This window comes from Hemibagrus wyckioides, linkage group LG10, assembly GCF_019097595.1.
Source record: "Hemibagrus wyckioides isolate EC202008001 linkage group LG10, SWU_Hwy_1.0, whole genome shotgun sequence".
NCBI lineage: Eukaryota > Metazoa > Chordata > Actinopteri > Siluriformes > Bagridae > Hemibagrus > Hemibagrus wyckioides.
The window spans coordinates 10714567-10742025 of NC_080719.1; the positions used below are offsets into that span (position 1 = coordinate 10714567).

The window sequence follows — 27459 nt, forward strand, 5'->3', positions numbered from 1 at the left end:
AAGTTAAGAAAATCTGAAAACCAGGTAAATATTTTCATGATTCTCACTCATGTTGTTAAAGCTGATAAATTTAATGGCATATAAATTAATAATCGCAAATAGAAGCAGGTTTACTAGTAGCCTCAGACTTCTGGACCCCATTGTATGTACATAATTTCTCATGTACTGCCCAAACTACCAGTCCACTGGACGAACTTTAGGTAATTTTACTTGTCAGGTCAACTACAGTTGCTTTTAGTCCACTAGAGCAACACTGGGTAAATTTGTTCAGTGGATCAATTCTTGTTCATTTTTGGCTGAAAAAGCAATATTTTCAAAACCATACTTCAAAATCTTATAACAGTAAAGGAAAACTAAATCTGAAACTGGATAAAAAAAAAAACTATATGTATATTGGGTGTCCACAAACTTTTGTCCATATAGTGTATGTGTTTAACATGTCTCATATGGACTTACTGTGTTGCTGCAAGTCCTGTAACGGATATTTCTTCCTTCACAATTCCTGCAGAGGAAAATAAATAAATGAATAAATAACATGACTTGTAAATATAAATGTTGCTGCTTGTAAAAGTTCTTTCATGAGGAATACATCAGACATGGAAACCAAATTAACACTACTCTACTTAGCAAAGTTGCCTTATTGACCAAAAACCTCATTTTCGCTTATATAGCAATATAGCAATAATTTTTAACATTCAGTTTGGCATCTAAATGTTACGTTCATCATAGTTTTCAGTATCATGACAGTGATAGCCTAAGAGGTCCTCCTATTTCTTAAGAATGATTTCACTCTCAGCCCAAAATGAGCCTGAACATCATCTCTGCAATTAAAATAAAAATGTTGGTTGTTGTAAAAATGTATGTTCGTTACAATAATTGAGCCAAGTATTTACATTAGGTTGAGAGGAAACTGTGATATTATGAAATTAGGATATTATTCTACTGCTCCAGAATTTTCGCTTGAACAAAAACCGAGCATTAAATTGCAATAGCTTATTGTACTTGTTTTTACACAGCAATGTGCTTCTTTAAACATGCAAAAGGTGTGATAACTTTTTACTGCCAAGTTTCCTTTCTAAAATAATCATATCTTGTATAACGTGATCCTAATGCGAAACTGCAGGGTAGACGTGCCAAATTAACTGAGACTCTTCTCATCAACTTACCACCCGTGCCCCTCGAAGGTGTCCTTGATGTGTTAAAACAGAAAAGTAGACAATGAGGTGAAACTAAATGCAAAGTGACAGATATGATCAGCATAAAGATGAATCCCCAGTCTGTCTACCACCAAACTTTAATTCATAACAAGTCATTTTGTTTTGTCATAATTCCTTGTTTAGGAAATATAACGTTTTTGTAATATAGATTAAACATGAGGTTTTATCCATTGTGTGTAATCATCCCTACAGCTTTCTTTCAGTAAGAACAAACTGTTTTGGATATAAAGAACATTAAATCATGAATCTTGCTTGACTAACTGTATGATGATTTCAGTCTCTGCCTCACTATTATGCTTCTACTTCTTCTTCTTCTTTCGGTTTTTCCCTTCAGGGGTGGCCACAGCGAATCGTCTCTCTCCACCTATCCCTATCTTCTGCATCCTCAACACTTATACCCACTAGCTTCATATCCTCATTCATTACATCCATATACCTCCTCTTTGGCCTTCCTCTTTGCCTCCTGCCTGGCAGCTCCATGTCCAACATTCTCCTACCAATACACTCACTCTCCCTCTTCTGGACATGTCCAAACCATCTTAATCTGGCCTCCCTAACTTTGTCCCCCAAACGTCCAACATGAGCTGTACCGCTGATCCTAATCCTGTCCAACCTTTTCACTCCCAAAGAGAACCTCAACATCTTCAGCTCTGCTACCTCCAGCTCTGACTCCTGTCTCTGTCTCAGTGACACTGTCTCTAAACCAGCCTCACTATTATGCTAAACTCTGTATAATAAGTAAAACACCTGTCCTTTTACACTTGGTTGTTTTGTTTGGATTTCTGATGAGATCACTAATCTCTAAACCATGAAAGACTAGTGCGAGAAGAAGAAATAGCCCCTTCAGTAAGCTGGACATGAATAAATGATAAATTCTCTGTTATATTGTGTTTAACATACTATAATATATTTATGGTAATAGAAGCACTGTGTGGTAGTTAAGACTTACATTTGTAATGACATCTGGCTAAAATACATCGCAGACATCCCCAACTGGATTGAAATGAGTTTTTTTTATGTGGATAAAGAAGAATATAATCCATATCTGAAAATACAATGTGTATGAAAAGTGAAAACTATAGTATTATGATATTAGTGTTAAATTGTTCTTTCTTTTCTTGAATATAAACTTTGAACCTGGGCTGTGCATCAGGACTGGGAACACCCCAAGACCCCTGAGAGTGAAAAATCAAAAAGATAAAACAATCATGGGAGCATCCTTAAGTGGGAGGGAGCAGGTGGGCAATTATTAAAGTTACAAAGACAAAAATAGACAGAACACACCTCACCTCATAACTTCAGTTAAACTACACAAAGAAACACTAGGCTGTAGAGTTTGTCTTGTTTTAGTAGGCTTTTTAAAAATCTAGATTTTATAGTGCTTTTATGTTCATTTTGTAGACAGCATCTGCTGCTTGTCCAGCATGAATCTGAATAAAACACAACAATAGCAATAAGGTCATGAATAAAGAAGGATTAAGCAGCTGCAGTGTCAGGGCTGGTGGAGGTCTGGGGGGAAAAAAACATGAGACATCTACATCTCATAAGAAACTCAAAACACCTGCAAAGAATACATCTTTGCACACAGGAAGTATTCAATTATAATCCACACGTGCCGATCTGACAGTAGCGTGCAACGAACACTCTCTTAACGAGACCCAAAACACTGGCTAATTGGAGACATTTTTGATGCTGAAACACATCCGGGCTAATTAGCTTCCTCCGCTGAAAGTAGTTGAGTACAAATGATGCATGTATTTCAGCTGAACTGTAAAAGATGGAGTGCTAACGTTTTTGACCTGAGGTTTTGGACCAGTGGAAAAATGCTGAAATGTTATTCCAGAAAATAGAGAAGTACTCTTATGAATGCCAGTATTGTGCAAGTTAATATATTGCAGTTAGCCTCAGCAAGAAAATGCATACTGAATTTGAATGTAACTCCTTATAATGGATTAAAAACTCTCATCATGTCTTAAACATCGATACTGAGATCAGATGATACACTCTTTCATTCATCTCCAGTAATCACTTTATTTTGGTTAGGGTTGTGGTGAATCTTAGGAACATTGTGTCCACAGCAGGGGTACACACAGGATGGTGCGCCAGTTCATCAGCACACACGCACACACACACACACAGAAAATTCATGCACTAGTGTGTCAGAAATGACCCTCAATGTCACAGAGAGATCATACAAAATTCAACTCATACAGTAACCTAAGCTCAGTCCAAATTTGTGATGTTAAAGCTATGCACCTAGTCAATAACAAGTGCTAGATTTCTTGACTAATATGCTTAAACTGGAGGGCACTGTGGCTTAGTGGTTAGTACTTTTGCCTCCTCTGGGGTTGGGGGTTTGATTCCTGCCTCCACCCTGTGTGTGTGGAGCTTGTTCTCCCTGTGCTTCTGGGCTTCCTCTGCATACTCCAGTTTCTTCCTCTAAATACATGTGTTGTAGGCTGATTGGGATCTTTAAATTGTAATGGGTGTTGCCCTGGCTCCAGGGTCTCCATGATCCTGTGTAGGATAAGTGCTACAGAGGATGGATGGATGGATGGATGGATAGATGGATGGCTGGCTGGATGGATGGATAGATAAAAAATTTCTTGGACAGCTTGGACAATAGTGCCCACTGTAATTGAAATCATAGTAATCTGCTTGTTCTAATACATTATTGTATCAATATTAGAAAATTGCCGGGGAAAAAAATTTACATGTTCGATGGTATGGCGAAAATTGCCAGGGAACTGCGTATAGTTACAGTTAATGCTGTGGAACTTCCATGAGACAAGTTAGAACCTGTTATCATTTATTTTTTTTATAAGAGATGTTCCCTCACAAGTGATCCTCTTAAGCAGATAATGAGACAAAAAATAAACTGAAAGAAGAAATGTATTCTACCTTTATGGCCAGGTGCATTAAAACAGTCAGTAAACTTTCCACTTTAGGAAAATCTTCAGGACAGAGGGTTCCCTAACATGACAAGCTGCAGAAGTTTTTGTTTTGTTTTCTTATTAATTTACAGAGAGACAGAAAAAAGTGTGAAGGATCAGCTGTATATACTATAACATCAGCAGGAAATAACTCTCATAGAATGTCAAAGTGATAACAGTAACTCCACTTTGCATTAGGGATCATTGGACTTCTCTCATGGGTTCATTTTATATAACATCATACCACATTGTGCTTTGTTCCTTTCCAACCTGATTAACTACAGACTACACCATTTGTTACATATTAGCATACCTACTGCTTCCAGTTGATGCCATATTGTATTAAACTTTAGAATACCATTAAAAGAATGACAGAGTCTACGATTTAACCAAATTCAGTGCTTCAAACACAAACAGTTCTTGGAGTGCACTAAGACTTTTAACTTAGGATTAATAGAGAAGAAAGAAATTTGATCATAGTGCGCATAATTTAATCCCTGCAGTGAGTAATACAGAGAGAAATCACATTTTTTTCCCAATAAAGAAATTGTATTGTTATCATAATTTAGCAAGGGAGAAAAAAATATTATAAAAATGAAACCTCTTTCATTATTTCTGGGGATTCAGCAAGTTTTAATGAGTTTTCCCCACAATGCATTGTAAATTATGCACAGCATTTCAGACAGTGTTGGATTCTCTATCATCAAATGAGAACTTGAATGCATAATTAACAATGTCTATTTTCACAGCCTAGAGAGAACGCTAGCAGAAGTTAGAAAGAAAGGAAGTGAAAAGGAAACAACAAGTAGGAGAGAAATTCTGGAAATGGCCCACTGCTTTCCCCCTCTCTCATGCCAACCATAACTGAGACAGCTCTGGCATTAGACCGATAGCTGTCTTCATAACTGTTCGTTTCATTTCACCTGAATTACCTGATGATGGGCAGACAGCCTGAGTTGTGGAAAATTAATGAAAGACTCAGGGATGATAAGTAAAATAATAAATATCTGTTTAAAAAATAGGAAGTGTTGCCAGGAACAACACTTACACCTGTATGTTTATGCAATTACCCAGTCAGCCAATCATGTGGCAGCAGCACAATGCATGAAATCGGGTAATTGTCAGCTATGAAGGTAATGTTCACATCAAACATCATAATAGAGGATAAAATATGGTCTTTGTTACTTTGATCTTGGCATGGTGGCTGGTGTTGGAACGGCTGGTTTGAGCATTTCATAAACTGCTGATTTTCTGGAATTTTCATTTTTACAGTCTCAGTGAGTGTTGGCTCTATGGATGGAAATGCCAAGCTGAAATGATTGCTGTGGATCTCAAATAACTACTGTTTACACTCATGGTGAACAGAAAAGCATCTCAGCATTGAACCATGGGGCAGATGAGATACAACAGCAGAAGACCACATCAGGTTCCACTCCGGTCTGTGAATAACAGGAAACTGAGACCAGAGTGGGCACAGACTCACCTAAACTGGGCAGAGGAAGATTGGTCCAGGCAACCTTTTCTCGGTCCAAATTCAGTTAACTTATACAGTAAGTCCACTGAAGCCACAGATGCCTATTCTGTAGCTATTAATTGGCCATAGAAAATTAAAGAAATGTAAAATAACAACACACACACACACAGCCAGGAGCATGAACATCACTCATTGCAATAGAAATGCAGTTGCTTCAAACTGAAAAACCAAAACAAAATTTGAACCAAGGTTAAATGGTTTTTTTTTTTAATAAATAAAATCTAAAATTGATATAGCAACACTATAAAGGGGGTGATCAAAAGGCAACATCACACCTAGATTAGTTTTACAGGACTGGACATGGTCTTTTATCAAAAACCATGTAGGGAATTGTGGCAAACACAAACAATGTTATCCCAACAGGCTTTCTATCTTTTAAAAAACTGAACCAATTTCTGTGCATCTGGACGAGTAAAATCATTTTAAATTATCATCAAAATGGTTGTTTACCTCAACCGGTTTTGCAGGGAACACAACCTTTCACTCTAAAAATAAAGGTTGAAAAAAACATAACATACGAACCATTTTGTTTTTACCCTACGTAATCTGCTCTAGTCTATTTATAATATGCAAACACATACAGGGTTCATTACTGTCTTATGAGCACTGGCATCATGAGGCATGGATTAGGACAAAAACTGAGTTTTTGATTAAACTGACTATTCCGTCCACTGCATTCCCATCAAACTTGAAGCCAAATTTTCTCACTTTCTCCAGACAAATATACCTTATATAATCCTACATAAACATTTATAAAATCTTATTCCAACAGGATTTAGTCAAAAATGACATTTCAAGTCAAGCTGAATAGTTTTTTGTTGACATAACATTTTCTGAGTTGACTTATTTTAGCATTGACTTCACCTCAGCACAGCCGACTTTATAGCTCAGCACACTTAATCTGATATAAAGGTGATGTTACATGTCAAACCAAAATTCCCCTAGAAAAATTCAGGGTCAAAGAAATATGCCTGACACATTACAATATAATTTCATGACACTGTACTATTTATACATAAAAATGTTACAGGTATTCAAAAAATATGAAGTAGAAAACTCACTCACTGACTCACAACAGTCAGTACGTTTTAATGTCACGATTTCTCTATGCTTTTATGTCAGTGTGCCAGGTTCAGCTTAGGTGAAGTGGTCTTTGGTTCAGTTTTGTTAAATGTTTTTAAGCTAACCTTCATTTGGCAAGCTACATCATACCTTTGCTATTATGTTTACTGAAAAACCTTGGCTACAAAACGAGCCTTAAAAAGTAATACCACAACCCAACACAACCAATAACACAAAGTGTGGGAAGCAACTATATTAATCGCAGAGTGGCTGGGCAAAATAATTCACCATGACTCATGAAAGGAATTCTGTGGACCTGGGCCAATAGAGGAAGCTAAATTAGCCAAAGTCTAGCCATTGTCATCAATCTTATATGGACATATTAAAAATAGTAATTTACACTATATGAGGACATGATGAGAGATTTTTGAATCTGTAAAAGTTTGTGGGTGTGTGTAAGTTGTGGCAAAATTACTAACGCTCCATTGAGACATCTCCGTAAAGAGTAAGAGGCTCCTCCTCCACAGGTGCGAGAGCAATCACTCCATGTTCCCCAAGCATCCCATCCATTGTCCCTCTCCTCATCAGAGCGTGTGGTTCTTGATGTCTGAAACACACACACACACACAGAGATTCATTCCAAATCCCATCCAAAGACATTCCTAACCCTGATTATGCAACAAAAGCCCACAAATCCTACATGCCTTCCTTCCTGTCAATGAAGATCAATAACAAAGATAAAACAAAAATGAATTTAAGTTTGAAAAAGGCACAAATTATGCCAGGCTCAATTACGAGAAATCCAAATGCCTCCAAGTGAATGAGACTACATACGTTTCTGCAACATTACCTCACTGTATATAGCAGTCATAAACTCCATGAGCTTTGCATCTAAAGAAAAGATCTCGAGCACCTTAGATATACACATGGATTTCCTGTGCTGTCTGCACAAAGGAAACTGGACTGTGAGAGTGTGTGAGGTCAGAGAGAACTCTTTCAGTCACATTTGACACAGTAGGAGGCAGAGAGAGAGAACAAAATAGTAATAGTATGCGTATTTTGAATGTCACACCCCCTTTTTGTGCCCCCAAAGTCAGAAAAGCAGCCTGTACTAAAATTCAGCAAAATATGGAACTGGCAGGAAAATAAAAATAGATCTCTAGACCCAGATTACTACTTGTACAACATCTTGTATGTATGGCATATGGAATGCCTGTCATTTGGTCGGATCACACCTCCTTTTTTGATTCAGAAAATTTCTTGGGGGGAAAAAACTGCTTGGGCTTCCTGCCCAGTGTACCATTTCTATTGCCAAATTTTTTTTAGTCGCGACTGACGTTTCTAACAGTGTCTTGCATGTCTGTAAGACTGACCGTTATTCTTGGCAGTGACCAACAGTGAAACAGTAACCGACATCCTGTGGACAGTGTGAGCAGTAGCCACTGGTCTATTATCATTATCAAGTGACAGTGCTCTAGAAAAACAACTGAGAACCATCCTACTAGTAATAATTTGTGCTTCAAATGCGTGATCACCTTTGTGTTCTGGGCTGCCACGGTGGCACCAATGTGGTCCTCACTTCATCACACATAGCTCCTTAGCTACACTGTTGTGGTCTTAGAAACCAAATTCCACAGAAATAACATTTTGTTCAGACACATGCCTCAGGGCAGTCTGTTTCATCGTGTGTTTTTATAACACCTCATTCAGAAGGGTTGATCATTTAATGCTTCCTGGACCTGTGTGCCAAAGACCTGTTCCGGTACCAATGATGCAGCCTGTTTATATCAACCAAACTTGTTAATGCATAAAAAATAAAGTCCTGGTCTGCAGTAACAACCCTGGGGATTTGCTTTACCCTGCTGCAATGACTCCTAAAGCTTTTGCAATCGGTATGATCTCTTGCACCTCTTGCTGTGGGCATTATTTCCTTCAGGGCTAGTAGCAAGTGCTACTACACTGTCAATACAACTTACATGCTCCAGTGTGTCATGTGCTTTACAAACCAGAATATCAGATCTTCTAAATGTGGGGAGTATGAACCATGGCATTCATCAGCCTGTGCTACTGAGGTGACCAGTAGATGTACAGAAAGCATTGATCTGAAGGGTGGGGATTATATCACAGCCTCTAAGCACTCATAAATCTGAATACATAAATAACTTTAAATGAAATTAGTGCATTGTGGAATAGCATAGTAACCAGAAACTTGTCCAGGTGTATTGGATGGAGGCTCCTTTGTCCTTCAATATTATTTTAATATTAATTACACTGTGTTTGCAGCAGCCATGTGTCTTATTCATTAACATAGTCAATCATGGCAAAATTACATCACCTGCATTGTATTTCAAAGTGGTCTGATGGTATAGACAATATTATTAGAAAAGATTTAAAAAGAATTTGCTCAGCAAATTGAATCTGCTTCCTTAAGTCTTTATAAGCCAAGAATAGGAATAAGAAGAAATGTGACTGTGTTCTTGTGACCAAAAGGAAACAGCCTGGACAAAGAAAAGTAGCATTTTCTTATTTGATGTCAGCAATAAAAGCCGGCCAGTAGTGTAAAGGGTAAGCTGACCAAGCACACATACTATGGTTATGATTATGGGTACCTCCTATTTTTATCCACATAAATGTTGCTTCTTGAGATAAGCAATGGTGCTAATAAAGATCTCCTCTGAGAGACAAAATACCATTCTGATATTATTCAATGAAAAGCAGACATGCCTCTGTTATGGTCAAATTCAACTCCTTCAAGTATATTGTTTATCTGAATACTGATTTTTGCTCATTGCACATGCTCGCACAGCTCCCATTGTTTCCCAATATCCCAATATTTCCCATTGTGTACAAGAATATAGTGTGATTTAAAAGATGAAAAGTGCATGGAAAGGTTTTTTTGGCTTCCTGTATTGCTCTGTTTCTTCTCTGGCTCTGTCATAGCCACACCCATGTCAGCTGTTTGTTGTAAAGTCTCACTCATTTCTTGGTGGGCTGTTATTCCAATCAAAGCGCAAACATCTTACAGCTTAATCTATAGTGACAGCATATGCCTGATCCTTGACCCTGAATCCCAAATCTCAATTAACATGTCTTAAATAAAATCATTTGGACCAGAACTGAAGGTGATTCCCTCCTAACTGAATTCAAGCTAGGCTTTCCTAAATCGAAATATCATATGGTTGGTATTCCATTTTACTTGAGTGTTCCTTACAAATGTCTCAACGGCTCTTTTTTTCTGCTTCAAGAGCCAAAGTATGCAGTATAGCTAAGGAATCTAAAAAAGAGATCTTGTACACTCCTGTACACTCAGGAGGGAGGTGAGTGTTTCCTGTAATGTCATTCTCCACACACCACCCTACTGGGTTTTAAGAGCAGAAACTGATCCACACACTGTTGCAACATATTGTTCCTGGACAGTACATCCACAAGAACTAAACTCCAGATCTCTCCTCTGAGTAAAAAACACTCATTTATTCCCTGACATTATTTATAATTCACATAATTCACCTTTCAACAAGTTCCGACACCCCCGCCTAAGAGCTAATGCCCCCCAAATCCGCAGCCTTGAACATGAGCTGGGCTTTCCCTGAGTTTATTATCCACTTGAAGTCCCATACATTGTTATTCCACTTACTCATGAAGACATTTCCTTAAAAAATATCCTGAGGGCTCAAAGGAACTTTCTAACTCCATCATGAGCAGTATATCTAAAAACAATAAATAAATAAAAAAAAATAATTTAAAGAAAAGATCTTGAAGCATCCGGAACACACAGGGGGCAGGTGAGTATGTCCTGGACCCAAAAGCTGACCAGATGGAGGACATTTGGCTCTGCAGTACAGTGTGAGGTCAGCAAGCAATTCTACAATTCCACAGAGAAATAAGGGATGATAAAAAGATTATGGAAAAAAGGAATCAGTGACAGGACAACACAGACTTAAATTCTGCTCTCTGTATTGGAACAGTGCATGAAAATTGATCCATTTAACATCTTTTGCTAATTACACTTTCACTGCATTCACTCATGAGTCTTTTATCCAAAGCAACAAATAAGGCAGAATCACTATGCAAGCAATTATGGGTTTAGGGTTTTGCCCAAAGGCCCAAATCTAGCTGTTGTGGGATTTTCCTGTTACCACTAATTGACTAATGCCCCTAAAACCACGGCCTTGAACATAAGCTTAGATTTTTCGCTGTTACTTACCAAATACAAATCCCATATGTTGTTATTCCATTGACTGAGTTTACTCATGTAGACAACTCTCTAAAATGTCTAAATATCTAAAACTTTCTTTCTCCTTCATTGAACCAAGCCATACAGCAACTGAGGGATTTTTGTGCAAGGCAAACAAAGAAAAGATATTTCAAATTGAGCTTTTACAACTGGTCTCTGTGTCTAGCTCTTTGACCATGAGTGATTTTAAAATGTACTATTAAGTAGATGAATTTATGTTGTTTCTAACCCTAGCCTCAACTGATTGCTGTGTAAAACACAAACAGTTCTTTATTTCCCAAAACACTTTAATCCCATCAAGGGCACTGCAAAAAGGATTTCAACTCAGCATTTTGATCTGATTACTGGGAAATGAAGAGATTAAGATAAATTCTGGAATAGTATATGAATAATACATAGATTTTCAGTCCTCTACATTTCTTACCGAAACAACTGTAGTGAATACATGGATTAGGCTTCAGTTCAGTGTGTGCTCTCCAGCACTACACATGTGTTGGCCGTGTGTGTCTTGATTCCAGAAGTTGGACAGCCATGTTGGAAATTCAAGAGCTTGTTCTACAGCAGCTCAGATTAAAGAGTCTATCAGCAGCTGCCAATGAAAACATACTGTTCCTCAAGACATGGGTTCAAACCATGGAACGGCTTCTCAGCTGGCAAACTCTTACACTCAGAAAAGCCTTTTTTTGCTGGCTTAAGAATTCTCAGTGATATATGTATATATACAGTATATATATATATATATATATATATATATATATATATATATATATATATATATGTATCGAGAGAGAGAGAAAGAGACGCTGGATGACACCGCCAATCAGCCAATCAGGGTGCCACACACTCATTCCCACTTGGGGCCAATTTAAACTGGTTAATCCAGCTACCGGCATGTTTCTAGGAGGTGGAATTAAACTGCAGTGTACCCTGCTTGGATGCATGGTCTTCCTGCCATTCTGTAATGAGTGAGGTAGAATCTTCATGGGTGGCACTGAATGCCTATACCTAAAAAGACCAAACCGTATTATAGCAAACAACAAATTACTCACCTCATAGCAGCAGTAACTGCAGCCAGCAACTTTCCTCTACACCCTTTTGAACCCAAGCTGGGTTATGCTCATAATGTGTACTGGAAGCTGACAGCTAGTTTCATAGTACAATTTTTATTTACAGTATCTTCATTAATTCGCATTTTTTTCCATTGTGCAATATTCTGCTAATGAATGTACTGCTGGCCAATATAGTGGAGGATTTGATCCCATTCTGTATGGACTAACATGGATCAGTTAAATGTTTAAAATAGGGTTCTTCATGTTACTGACTGTTTTTGGATTCAAATCCCAATCTAGTGTTGGGGAAAATTAAGAGTGGATACTTAAGCTGTGCTGTTAGGAGATCTCTGATTACAGTTTAGCTGTAGTCACTGTAGTTGTTAGACTATAAAATCAAAGAACAAATAACATCGCATTATCTATCTGTCTTCTCATCTAATATATACTTAATGTCAAGTCAATATATAGTTTTACTGACTGATCACTTTTATCCTTCATACTGTGATTAAACATTTCTCTCCTGATGTGCATGGTTTGTTCCAGAGTGACTTCAACTGAATGGCTTTATGAGGATGAAAATGAGGTGAATCTTATATTATGATCTTAACAGTTACCAGCCCAAAAACTTATAGGAGATTACTGTCTGTCCATTTAGACTGCGCTCTCCTCCTCCTCCTCATCATCATCATCATCATCCCAACAGATAAAGAAATATCTTTAGAAGAATGCTGTTCATCCCTTAAGAATAATTTGAGAGATTTGTAGCATCTAGTTTACGGCACAATGAAGCTAGGACTGATGGCTCAACAATATGCTATATTTTTCTTTAATTTGTTGTCAATCTGTATGGGATGGGAAGGTGAACAGTACTATTCAGAAGACAATAAAATAAAAATGAAAAAATAAAAAAATAAAGGTTTTTTTTTTCATATTTATTTCTTGATTCCAAGAATAAAATTAAAATCATTATTCAAGGAAAAAAATGAACTTTTAAGCCAATAACTTTTTGGCTCTCCTGGAAAATTAGAGCAAAACTGAACATTGAGTCATTCATAGGAGTGAGACTGACCTATATCAAAGAGGAAAAAGAAGAGACTGATATTGGTAGTCTATCCACATTTATTTTCTAAAGAAGTTCCAGAACGTTTTCAGTAGCTCATAAAGTAATATTTGTTTGTGTCTGAAAAGCATGTTGGATAACTGCATTTGGGATTGCATTATACAAATTAATTTATTTTTGTCTGTACTTTCACATGCTTGTCTAAATGTCTTGATCTACAGAAAACTGAAGTCTGCCTGTACAGCTGAGAAGGTTTTTGTGACTGAAGTGTTTCTCTTAACTTTATATAATTCATGAGCCTTAAACCTCCAAGGTGTCTAGGTGTCCTAGAGGTACATTGAAATTTAAACATTTAATTTTACATTTCTAATAAGTTTTATTTTAAGAAAATAAAATGTGTCTATTCAGTGTTATTAAAAAGGTATTTACAGCATTGTCTGCAGATTTGGAACTTGAAGAACATTTAATGATGGGACAGAGTTTACTGTTTCTTCAGAATTTCCACATATGAATACTACTGATTAGCTCATTCTCATCATGCTTACCTCATTGTAATTGACCCGGAGTGTGTGAATATTTCTGGTACATATGCACACCAGCGGATTGGAAACAGCCCATAAAGCCCAGATTATAAAATTACAACGAAAACAACCCAATACTGATTAATGCCTTTAATTTGTTAAATGTCACAAATTTGTGAAATGAGTATTTTAAAGACCTAACACACCCTTTCCTCAAGGTTAATCACCAAAAATTCACAATTCTGACTTTTTGCTAGAGGATGAAAAACACCAAAGTGAGAAATCATGTTTGAGGGAAAGCAGACTTATAATTATTTCTACAAGACATCCAACACCACAGTGCATTGTGACTTCTAAATCTGCAAACACTAATAAAACAGGAGCCATCTGGCACACTCATTCCTACTGAACATTTTCTTTAAAGGTGTGAGCCACACAAACCGATTGCTTTTGAGGTACAACCCAGTGAACAGGGTAGCCAGAAATGCCTGAGAGAAGAAAGGGAATGAGACAGACAGACAGACAGAGAAAGAGAGAGAGAGAGAGAGAGAGAGAGAGCTACAGATGTATGACTCACAAAAACCCACAAGCCTCAGGAGTACCCATTAAATAACACTCAGGAAAATGCCTTGAAAATCTGACAAAAAAAAGAAGCAAGAGAAAGGGATGGAGAGAGAAAATGCATTTGAGATATTTTCAACTCCTAGGTAAAGTTTACAAGAGCACTTTGGCATCCATAAAGAAAAAAACACGATGCATTGTTAGTTATATTTCCTACCTGTATAGCTAATGTTATTTTTCTTCATTTATAGATTTGTTTTAGATTACTTTCAATTAAATGACAGACAAAATTTGCGAGCAACTGGAATAAATAAGCTATTCAGTCTGTATATACAATTGCAGCTTGTTGTGAAGCATATCAAGTACGTTATTTCGTCTCCTTATACATAAATTTACACAAACTCAGGGGGCCTCACAGGATACAAACAAATTTCCCAAACTAAATGGATTTTCATGAATACCCCATTGCTGAGGGTAAATGCTCCAGAGAATGATTTACAAATACATTTGTTTGTATCCAGCTTGATAAATGAGGCTAGCAGAGAAAGAAAACAGAGTGAAAATAGCAATTTGACAATTTAAAGTGTTTTTTTTTTCTTCTTAAATTGTTCTCATTCACATTCCTAGATATATGGCAGCAATATCTGACTGTAATTGAAGTGAACACTTCACACACTACAAAACTAGATTGGGAAAATTGCAGCTAAATGTAGTCATACCAATGAAGCCAACAGATCTGGAATAGAATAAAGAACAAGGATACATAAGTCTACTTGTCCCTACTAAAGTTGCTTAAATAAAAAATAGCTATAAATAAATAAGAGCAATAAATAAATAAGAGACCAGGATAATCCATGTCGGATCATTTTTCATCTCTGTGATATAGCAACCAATGAAATGAAATACAAAAGTATTAGAACACTTACAATAACCTGGTTGCATAAAGTTTACAAACCCCATCGACAAAGTATTGTCTATGCCCCTTGTCCTTGAAGCATCCAGTCTTTTGAGGTAAGACTCTAATAAATAAAGTTATCGTGATTTGGCAATTTTGGATTCCATTCTTTCTTGCAAAAATACTCCAGATCTATCAATTTGTAAGAAGATCTATTGTACACAGCCCTCTTCAAGTCTTTCTGCAGGTTCTCAATAGGCTTTAGATCTAGGCTCTGAATGGGCCATTCTAAAAGGTTGATATTTTCTGAAGCCATTCTTTGTTGACTTGGTTTTGTGCCTTGTGTCCTTTCCATGCTGTAAGATGAAGAAAATGCTTCACTTTAGGTAATATGACATTTTTTTATCCAATCCTATCTTTTACAATTAAACCCAAAAAGTTCTACCTTGGTTTCACCAGACCATAAATTAATTTGCCACATGATTTGGAGGGATTTAGATGGACTTCCTGTTGATGATTTTTGTTTTAGTGAGACAACGCTTCAGTCTAGTCACCCTCTCCACAGATAAGACAGAATATGAGAGATTGTCACCACATGCAGAGAGTAATCAGTACTTGTAAGATATATCTGCAGCTTCTTTACCGTTGCTGTAGGTCTCTTGGCTGCCTCCCTGATAAGATTTCTTCTGGTCCTTCTGTCCATTTTGAAGGAACACCATGTTCTTGGTGATGTCACTGTGGTGCCCCATTTTCTCTTTTTGATGATGGCCTTCACAGTCTATATAATCTTTTCTGGAAATTCATTTGTACCCCTCTCCTGATCAATACATTTTGACAGTGAGTTCCCGTATACATTTTGTAAGCTCTTTCCTACCTGGTAATTGTAATGTTTTTATCCCATTTTTTCCCTAATATGTTTCTATTTATTTTCACTTGAATGTTCTTGTCTTGGTTTCATTTTCGCAAAATATATCTTGTACATTTTCCCATGAAAACCACAAAATAGCATTATAATACAGACAGGCACAACAGTAGCCAGTTATAATACTGACACCCACAAAGTCGCAAACACATTCAGTGGCTATCCCAGGTGTGTGTCTGTGTGTTTCCAGTGGGAGTTGACCTTCGCTTGCTCTCCCACAGACCACCAGTGGAAGTCCCTCATCAATCACATCTCCCCCAGAACCAGATGTGTGTGTGTGTGTGTGTGTGTGTGTGTGCATGCGTGTGTGTGGGTGGTAGAAAGATCAACAGGTCCATGAGAATCTTGTCAAAATGTAAACCTAAAGCTTTAGGGAATGAACTAAAAAACACTCTAACATCTGGATTAGCTGGAAGAGAAGAGAAGAGAAGAGAAGAGAAGAGAAGAGAAGAGAAGAGAAGAGAAGAGAAGAGAAGAGAAGAGAAGAGATTTTTTTTTTCAAAATGTGTTTCAATCTGTTCACACCCCTTCATTGTGTCTTAAATAATGTACTACTTACTGTAGGTATTCACTGTGAGGATTTAATATTCAAATGTCAGTATTTAGACCTCAACCTGTCAGTATTCAGATCTCATAAGTAACTACAGAAAAAGCAAACACAACATGTCCGACAGAAATTACCATTGACCATTGAGGTCAATATCGAATACAGAAATATGACACTTCTAGTGCAATATTTCATTCTCTCAAAGTCCATGAATAAGTTTCATTTTCCACAAAGAGAACACCAGAGGAGACAGGACAAGAAGATGAATGCTCAGTCAGCTTATCATTCAAAGAGATGGCACATTTTCTTTACAGGAGATAGTACTGAATTTGCAAAACTACTGCCATTATTTTAGTCAAGTGCCAAATCCACCCATCCATATTCTGTACCACTCACCCTCCACAGAGTCATGGGGAGCCTGTAAGCAGTCCATTGTATTTTGTCACATATACATTATATCACAATGCATATCCAAGCTTAGAAAGTTGGGGTCAGACTACAGGGACAGCCATGCCCCTGAAGCAGAAAGGGTCTCGCTCAAGCACTCAACAATGGCTGCTTAGCGGTGCTTGGGCTTGAACCCCAACGTTCCAATCAACAACCAAGAGCCTTCTGTTTGAGCCACCACTGCCCTTGCAGCTTATCCCAGGGGACTCAAAGTGGGGGACCAGTCATCCTACAGCACATGTCGCTAGACTGGACAGGACTGGGGATGAAACCCAGGGGAAACATCTTGAAGCATACTTGGAAGATGCAAACTCCATGCATACAGTGAAGAGTCAGGAATACCCCCCAACTGCAACCCCCACTCCAGAGGTGTGAAACAAATGTGTTAACCACCAAATCATTGTGGCCCTGAATTTGACAAAATAGCAAATTAAAAGTGTGATAAAATAGCTTATAAAGCACACACATTACAGTTGTATTACTTAAATGTATTATCTGATTGCTTCATTAAGTTTTTAGCACAAGTATAAAAAAATATGATGCTTTAATAACAAATAGAAAATGTTCCTTCTTCAGTGTCCTTTCCATCCTTAAGTTAAAATGCAGTGGTATAGATACTATTAAAAACATTACCTCAGATGCTTTTACTTAGGAAAAATGTGTAAACTGCATGTAGGGTTAGGGTTTATTATTTTTTAATAATCGGAATGGAGAGTCCCAAAAATCAACTTAAGCATCTGCATAAACCTATATATGAAATATTATAGGACAGTCAGCTGGTCCACTAATTTTTGTAGTAAGTATTTAAGTATTGTTCCAAAAGTGCTTAAAAGTCTGATAACCACACTGTATCGTTTCATTGTGTGTCTCACTCCACTTGTCTGTGTTCTGCACATAAAATTCCACTTCCTAGTTTGAAGCAGATGACACGGCAAATGAGATATTTCAGAACTAAAACTATTGACCTAAAATATGAAAGCTAGTCAGTTGAAGCTGAAATGGTGGAAGGGATGCCAATTTTACCGGAAGCACCTGTCCAAATCAATATGTGCTAGCTATTGAGCTAGTTGACGTGTTATAAAGCAATTGTAGCTTCTTTGGGATCGGTTTCTGCATAGCAGTTATAAATATTTAGCCATATTTTTGGCCATTTGGCCCCTTTATGTAAACTTTTTCACTTCTCGAGTCCCTGTCCCACTTTCGCCTTGTGTTTTTTTTTGTCTTATGAGGTCTCATCTGGCTGTGTGTAAATACCAGTTTTCATTGTTAGCTTGCAGTCTGGCAGCAGTTCTGGGCCATATTGTATTTCGCTAATTTTCTGTGCCCCCTGACACTAGTCTTCCTCATCTGCTAGTTCCTTTGTTTATTAGTTCCTGTCCTGTCCATGTTTTCACTGGTTTGATCTATGCCTGCTTTCTGAATGATGATTATGATTCCTCTGTTTATCTGTCTGAAAATCTGACATTAATTTGGACTGAAATTTAAGGACAAGCCCAGTTGATGCTGACTCTGAGGGTCTGAGGGTTTAGCTATATATACTGACAGAAATATAAAATATCTGTTCTTTGGTTTTTATATACATATTCCCATGCAAGTCTTATATAGTTTTAAAGTTATTTTATCTTTTTTTCAGAGTAAAACAAAACCTGTACCATTTCCAAGTATTTGAACTTTAGGCCGCAGCCTCCTGCTTCTTATCAGGCTCATTTTCAGCAACCCTCCCTTGTTACTTGAGCCAAAAGAAGTGATTTCTCTATTAACCTGCGACAAATACAAACTCGATTAATGCAGCAGCTCAGGGATCAAGGCTGGAGTCTGGTCAGGTCATATGAGGTTCACATTTGTCTGAGTACAATTATCCCACTGTCTTCAGCGGCCACGCCAAACGGCCAAATTATAGCCAAATGTTTCAAAGTGTCATAACTCACATAACACTTCATCACTTAACACAAACGTTACAACCCGTCCAATACAAACGTATGGAGAGATTGATAAAGTAGCCAAGGTGATGACAATTGTCACAAATGAACAGCACTCAGCAATTAGAATTTATTATATGCCATAATTCAATTTTTAACATAAATAGTCGGAAATAAATATCAATTTCATTATAAATGCTATTTAAAAAATAATAATATCAAAAATATTACACCCTAAGCACTATTTAAATAAATTCAAACATACTGCCATTCTTTTAAAAACACATTTTCTATTGGTCTCAATTATCAAGAGATTCATCAAATCCTGTTTCTCTGGATTCTAAATAAGAGCTTACACACATGTAAAATCCCCTTTTTATTCATTACTATGGGAAAAGCCAAATAACTTTCAAAATAAGATGCTTGTTGACATCCTGCCTTGATGCCCGATGACTCCTGAGATAGGCACAGGCTCCCCGTGACCCGAGTATAGATCAGAAAAGCGGTACAGACAATGAAATGAAATGAAATGAAATGAAATGAAATGAAATGAAATGAATGAAAATGCCTGTTGACTAGCACAAATCAGGTAAAGAAATCAGTAAAAAGAAGCAGTTAAAAAATACCATTAAGAACAATTAAAGCCATAAAAAAAGTTTCACATGACTGTAACAGTTGAAAATTTGCCAGGAGTTGACTTTTCTGACTGTGGCTGTTAGATGCCACTTTCGTATCAAGTTGTTTGGAGGTTTAGCAAAAGAAAAAAAAAGTAGAAGAAGAAGAAGCCCCTCCAGAGGACATAAAGACCAGAAAGTTTGCAGCTAAATGCAATACCTGCAACATCTGCATATGAATGCAATAGCATTTTTTCTTTGCAGAAAAAAAAATCAATTAAAAAAACGGGTGCCTTTAAGGAGTTTAAACCTCAATCACAATATGCTTTGGATTCTCAAAAGACGAATATGTGACAATATATTATATCTGCTACTTATCAGATTTATTAGCCTCAGAATGACACGTGACCACCTTTGTTCAGAAACTGAGGTGAGGCTACTGTTCATTTCTGGCTGATGATAAAGAGAAGGATTTACGGCCAAATCTCTTTGGCCAATTTCCAAATCAGATTAAAAATAGGAAACATTTTTTACACACCAATTGCCAGTACCTTTTCAATAATCAACTATAATCACCAATATTACACTTGTTATTATTGTTATAATCAATTTATGATGTTGCCTCAATTCTTCAATCCTGGCCTTTTAAATCGATGCATCGAAATCATCTTTAATCATAGCCTTTATTGTGGATAATAAGAACAAATCTGCTATTGCTGAACGTGTCTTGTCCGTCACCACTGGCTATGTGACTACACTTATAAAAAAAAATGTCTTTACATCTTCTTGACTTCAGAGTCCAGCAGAAGTGAACAATTTAAATAGCTGTGTGTTTGTGGATTGTAAAGATATTTCCTCTCTATTGCGCCATTAAGCTTGATTCAGTAATTACCAAAGCTTATCTTAAATCTTTAATACTAGGACTATTTTCTTTCCATAATAGGGTAAACAATGAAAATTTGCTTTTGTAGATTGGAAGTGAGCCGTAGCACTGCACTCAGAACATACACTTATGGGCCACTTTATTAGGAACAACTGCACATTCTAATAGTCCTAATCTAATCAACCAATCATGTGGCAGCAGCATAATGCACATAGTCATGTAGATACAGGTCAAGAGGTATAGTTCATTTTCCCCTCAGAGTGGGGAAAATTTGATCTTTGTGGCTTTAATTGTGACATGGTTGTTACCAGATGGGCTGGTTTGTGTATTTGAGAAACATCTGATCTGCTGGTATTTTCACACACAATGGTCTCTACAGAGTTTACACAGAATGGCATGAAAAAAAAAAAAAAAAACATCTGTCCCCATGCCATGGTGAAAGTTACAGTAATCACACATTTTTCTGATATTTGATTTGAACATGAACTGAAGCTCTTGACCTGTATCTGCATTATTTCATGCATTGTGCTGCTGCCACATGACTGGTTGATTAGATCTGCATGAATGTGTAGTTGTATGTGTATGTGTTCTAAAACTGGATTTGTGTTATGTTCAGATTGGCAGCAAACCTTCAGCAAACCATGTTCACTTCAGTCCAACACCAGCACCTTACACTGCACTGGCAACCATCAAGCCCAACATTGTATAATTTCACTGTGTGAACGGAAAGGCGAGAGCGGTGCTTTGAATCCTGACCTTATCTCAGGCTGACGGAAAAAAGCAATATAACAAAGCGATGAAGGACATTTAAACTTATATGAGACACTGATGATGGTGAGTGACATTGATATAATATTTTTAGTGTTCACCACAAAACAATTCTCAAAGCATAATGGAAAAAAAAAATCTTTTTTTAGGTAACATGAGCAGGCAGCATGAGCCTTTTTTATGCACACAGCATGTGCAATTTACACACACACACACACACACACAGTAAATATGAGAGAGAGAGAGAGGGAGAGAGAGAGGAGAATAAGAGACATAGTGAGACAGATGGAGTTGGAGGAGGATTGAGCCGATTAAGAAACAAATAGGAAGTGAACCTGATATTAAGACTCAGGCAGTTGTATAAACATCACAGAAACATGAAACATACATTTTTTTGACATGTAAATAACAAAAGTATGCTTCACATACAGTATAAATAATACTTGTTAGGAATTCAGAGCTCTTTATCCTGTTTCATTTTACTGCTGGTTGTAAACCGGCCTTTTCTACAAAGTTTATTGCTAATAATTAGCATGTTGCTCAGCCACCACTGAAATGGCAAACACTGCATTCAAAAGCCCTTTAACGGCTCTTTAATTATACATCTTTAAGATTTCAGACTTCAGCATTCATCATGCAGATCCATAATTGAATATTTAACACTTAATTGGCAATTATTTTAATGGTTCAAATGTAATTAAATTCCTAATAAATTTCTGTACAATTGATTTAGTCTCTTGAAGCACTAAGTCATGAGACAGAGTTATGATAGTATTAAAAGTATAAACGTATTCCTATTATATGTCGAACATTCGAATGAACATAGTGATTATTGTGCATATTTCTAAAATTAGCTTCCTAAATCAAAGCAAAGTGTATATCCAGGACAAATAAAGCTGATGTTTGTCTCAGTATCCAGTTGCACTGGTTTGCTGTAACTTTAACTCTAACACTATGTATTGTTTCAGTTAGCACAGCTATTTAATGTATATCATAACTGCATGACTTTTAGCTTTTTTTTTTTTACCATCTGTAGTCAATCAATTACACAATCTAACATCAACGGGGAATAATACATCTATGACACAAGGTAATTATTTGCTTTATTCGAGCATTATTCTATCAGAATCTGGTACCTTTTAGATTTGACATGCCAGTGTTCTGGAACTTATCTATGTGGATCCGGCATATCTACAGCCTTTTTTATTTGCTATTAATAGAAAATAATTTAATTAAATTAAATAAATTCATATTAATACAATAATTTTAATGAGTGATGATTATTTGTGACACTTCCTTTCTAAAAATCGTATCCGTGACAACATGAAGAGCAGTCACATGTGCTCAATTATCATGGATATGGCAGAAAAAAAGAAAGAAACAAATCAGCTGAATATGTTGTCATTTTCCTTAAAGAAGTAAGCAATGATGAGATATTACAAGATGCTAAAAGTGCCAGAGAAACATTATTTCTCTTTCTGAAACTCGTTAGTCATAAAGTGTATTCCACCCAGTGCCATATGTGTGCTGGGGAATATGTTATTAGACAAGCGTTTTGTCTTCAATATTGGAATTTGTGTTGAATTTATGTAATGTTGTTTAACGTGCATAAGGTACTTACTTCAGTTAGACCCAGGGGTCTGAGCAAACTGATTGCGGAAAGGTTAAACACATATTGTGAAGTATAACTGGAAACATGCAGCTGATTTCAGTTGTCTTACTACATCACTAAAATATTATGGCTGCAATCCCTCAATGTACAGTAATCAACATCACTACACTATTTTCTATCATCATATTCAACAATATTATACAATGTATTGTGTGTGTGTGTGTGTGTGTTCTGGGACCTTTTCCCTTCTCGTCCCACTCTCTGCATCACTTTTTTATTTCAGTACCTCATCTTTTACAAATTAAGCACTGGTCATATTAATACAGTAGAGATTGATGAACAATTGTGTTTTAGTTTGTGGGGATCTCAGTCTGGAGGTCTTAAAATTGGGGTCTCTTGGCGAACAAACATCACACATTAGTCATATATATTTTTTACACTTCCATTAGTCCACCATTGAAGTTTAACAGTGGGATGCCTGATGGCCTTCACCACTACCTTTCTATCGAATGCAATTTCCAGCAATTCTAAACTCATCTCTGGAAAAAAAATGCTTCAAGTTTCCTAAGAGCTATTTGAATAGTCACACTCTAATATCAGACTGAGAAATGGAAAGCATAAAGGACACACTCAACTGACTGATGACGCATTTCATAACCCTGAGAGATACAGTACCTCTTCCACTTCCTCTACTTATACAGAAATTGACTCTAAATAAAAAGTAAATGAAAATCTTGAAATAAAAGCTTCAGTTCACAGCACAGTGGCGAGCATGTTAACTAAGGTTTGACTTTTATTGTTAAGTGGATAACACAAATAATTTTTATTCAATTATAATCACCAGGATGCAAACCATTAGAAATGGATCAATCAATATATAATGTATCTCATTACTTCTCAAATATTGTTCACATATAAGCAATATTCGACATTTTTAAAAATCCCACTCATTTTTTACCTCTTATACAGCTGGCCCTTCATGTGGGAAATGGATACTCTGTGGCCTTGTCTGTCAGATTTTCCCTTTTAGTGCAGGTCATTTTATTCAGAGTTACACTGAGTAATCACATATAAAAACCCGAAGAGTCCCTATAATATAAGCACTGTTTTGGCCAGTGAGCCATTCATACTTCAAACTCAGCGACATGGGGAGAATGAAGAGCTACTGACGCTCCCAGCTGTTATTGTCATTTCATTACCCAGAGTAGCTCTGAGCAGCTGGTGAATTGTGCTTAAAGTCAATACCAATTTTACTTAAACAAGAGCACAAAGCAATGGTTAGTCTATAAAAAAACTGTTGATGCAGACGAAATTGCTTTTTTTTTTACATCACAGATTCTGTATATGGTTGTATAAATTCTACTTTTTATTGCAGTCTTTATAAACATTTAGGCTGATGTGTTCTACTAAGCACACACATTGGAGCAGGCTGGCCTGACTTATAGGCACATTTTGGTGAAAAATTAAAGATAATTAATGCCCCCCTTACCCTTAATCCATCGATAAATGTATTGCGTCCAATATTTATTTTCTTGGTCTTGTCCATGATTCTGGGTGCATTTTTTCAGTGACTTGTTAGTCTATGGAGAATATAGACACTTATATCACTGCACAGTTGTAACACTCATGCCTTCGATAAATGTGTGGATGCAACTGTGACTTATTTCCCCATGTCTATTAAAAAAGATCCTTGAAAAAAGATTGGGACCAATCCTGCTTGCAATGCAAACACATTTGTGCCATGAAGAAAAAAAAACTCAAACCATAAACAAGTATTTTTCTAGTATTGCTCCTTACAAACTAATATCTGTGATTTTCATTAACTGTTATTAGCATCATTTTCAGAGTCTGTGAATGCTGCTTCTGTAACCGTTACCTGATAAACGACCAGAACTTTGTTTCATAAGGTCTTAAACTGTGAAAAGTAGTGAACAGAAGCAGAAATGAGACAGAAAAGATGCTAATTTCTGCCCACATATAGAATAAGAATCACTAGTCATTAATGCAGACCTCATAAAGATGTTATTCTAGCTATCCCACGTATTTCTTTATATATGATGTGTAATGGACATCCAATAATCAAATTAATTTCCAATTTACCCTCAAATATCACACAGAGTAATGAGTGTTTAACATTGTTTTTTTCCTCGTGTACAGTACATGTAGGTTTACAGTGTTTTAAGTGTTGTCACAACACAGGGCTTCTTTTAAATTCTGTGAAAATACAGAGTAATCATTGATTATATATAAATATGGGTCAACGGGTACTTGATAAAGTAAATTGTTCTTGATGTGAGTAGTATAAAAGTCTGCGATTTATATCAAGTAACTGAATTCAGAAGTTAGGATTTTGGCAACTCTCCCATAATATTTTCTGTCAGTTCACACCCAACTATCCACATCTTCATATATATATATATATATATATATATATATATATATATATATATATATATATATATATATATATATACACTATATTGCCAAAAGTATTCGCTCACCTGCCTTGACTCGCATATGAACTTAAGTGACATCCCATTCCTAATCCATAGGGTTCAATATGACGTCGGTCCACCCTTTGCAGCTATAACAGCTTCAACTCTTCTGGGAAGGCTGTCCACAAGGTTTAGGAGTGTGTTTATGGGAATTTTTGACCATTCTTCCAGAAGCGCATTTGTGAGGTCACACACTGATGTTGGACGAGAAGGCCTGGCTCTCAGTCTCCGCTCTAATTCATCCCAAAGGTGTTCTATCGGGTTGAGGTCAGGACGAGTTTGGTCACTGGTGCACAGTCATGTTGGAAGAGGAAGGGGCCAGCTCCAAACTGTTCCCACAAAGTTGGGAGCATGGAATTGTCCAAAATGTCTTGGTATGCTGAAGCATTCAGAGTTCCTTTCACTGGAACTAAGGGGCCAAGCCCAGCTCCTGAAAAACGACCCCACACCATAATCCCCCCTCCACCAAACTTTACACTTGGCACAATGCAGTCAGACAAGTACCGTTCTCCTGGCAACCGCCAAACCCAGACTCGTCCATCAGATTGCCAGATGGAGAAGTGCGATTCGTCACTCCAGAGAACGCGTCTCCACTGCTCTAGAGTCCAGTGGCGGCGTGCTTTACACCACTGCATCCGACACTTTGCATTGCACTTGGTGATGTATGGCTTGGATGCAGCTGCTCGGCCATGGAAACCCATTCCATGAAGCTCTCTGCGCACTGTTCTTGAGCTAATCTGAAGGCCACATGAAGTTTGGAGGTCTGTAGCGATTGACTCTGCAGAAAGTTAGCGACCTCTTCGCACTATGTGCCTCAGCATCTGCTGACCCCGCTCCGTCAGTTTACGTGGCCTACCACTTCGTGGCTGAGTTGCTGTCGTTTCCAAACACTTCCACGTTCTTATAATTCAGCTGACAGTTGACTGTGGAATATTTAGGAGCGAGGAAATTTCACGACTGGATTTGTTGCACAGGTGGCATCCTATCACAGTTCCACGCTGGAATTCACTGAGCTCCTGAGAGCGACCCATTTTTTCACAAATGTTTGTAAAAACAGTCTGCATGCCTAGGTGCTTGATTTTATACACCTGTGGTCATGGAAGTGATTGGAACACCTGATTCTGATTATTTGGATGGGTGAGCGAATACTTTTGGCAATATAGTGTATATATATATATATATATATATATATATATATATATATTTCAAATTGTATTCTTTGAGCTTCTTAGCTGGTGTCAGTGCTTCCCTACTACACGTTATTTTCTGCTTATTAATAGAAAATGTCACTAAAAACACAATGTTACAGTGTTTAGCTATATATTAGTTTTCTTCCCTTTTCATAAATTTTAGAACGTCATATTGTTTCCATGTTAGAAAGTGTAAAAAAAGAAAACAGTTTGCACTGTAAACTATAATACAAGTTTAAAAATTATAAAATATAACAAACAAAAACATAATTTGGCTGATTTAGCTACAATTGAGTCAATATGTATACATTTCCTCTTTGTTCAATGTGTTTTTAATGAGTTTGCTTTTACTAGATGAAGTTTGACTGTGCACAATTAATCAAAGCAAAGAAGTTTGGTTCCCTGAGTAGCAGGAACCCCTAATTTTCTCACATTAACATAAACACAGTAACCATCATTCATTTTAAAGATCCAAACATTTGTTCAGGTCTTGGCACTCCCATATAAGCCCTCTGTAAAAGAGCTTAGTGCTGCTAATTCCCTCACTGCTAATTAATAGAGTGTGAAAACAGAAAACCCTGAATATGGCTGCTGTGAATTATTTAGTGTGAAAATGAACTGGGTTCCCATTAATCTACAACTGATCCTGCTTAGAGAGCAAGCTGTGTTTGCTACGTGTGTAGAGGTTTGCTACGTTTCAGGACAGTTAACATGCAAATCAAACAAAATCTATTGGAACTCATTTAAGTTAAATGCATACATTGTCTCCACATGATTGTAATTTGTTTTCATAAAACCAACAAAATTTTCCCGAACAAAATCAACCTCTATGCTTTCACTTGAACTGTGGACCCAATCCAGGTCAGTGGTGTGCTGCACCAAACCCATTACCTCTGCAATATTCTACTACATGTTTTAATCATGTCAATGTAATACTATAGTTATAGTTTACATGCCAACATTGTGAGATTTCATAATGTAATTGATCACGCT

The 27459-nt window shown here is 36.9% G+C and overlaps 1 protein-coding gene across 3 annotated transcripts in view; it reads right to left on the bottom strand.

The window, feature by feature from the left end:
• The window catches only part of adamtsl3 (ADAMTS-like 3), a 179702-nt gene that overhangs the window by 82789 nt on the left and 69454 nt on the right, over nt 1-27459 (bottom strand). For all 3 annotated transcript variants that reach the window (XM_058400968.1, XM_058400969.1, XM_058400970.1), the window contains exons 4-5: nt 7226-7353; nt 457-502 (exon numbers count right to left, since the gene is read on the bottom strand). In XM_058400968.1, coding sequence (XP_058256951.1) covers nt 457-502; nt 7226-7353 — 174 coding nt within the window. The remainder of the gene's footprint in view (nt 1-456; nt 503-7225; nt 7354-27459) is intronic.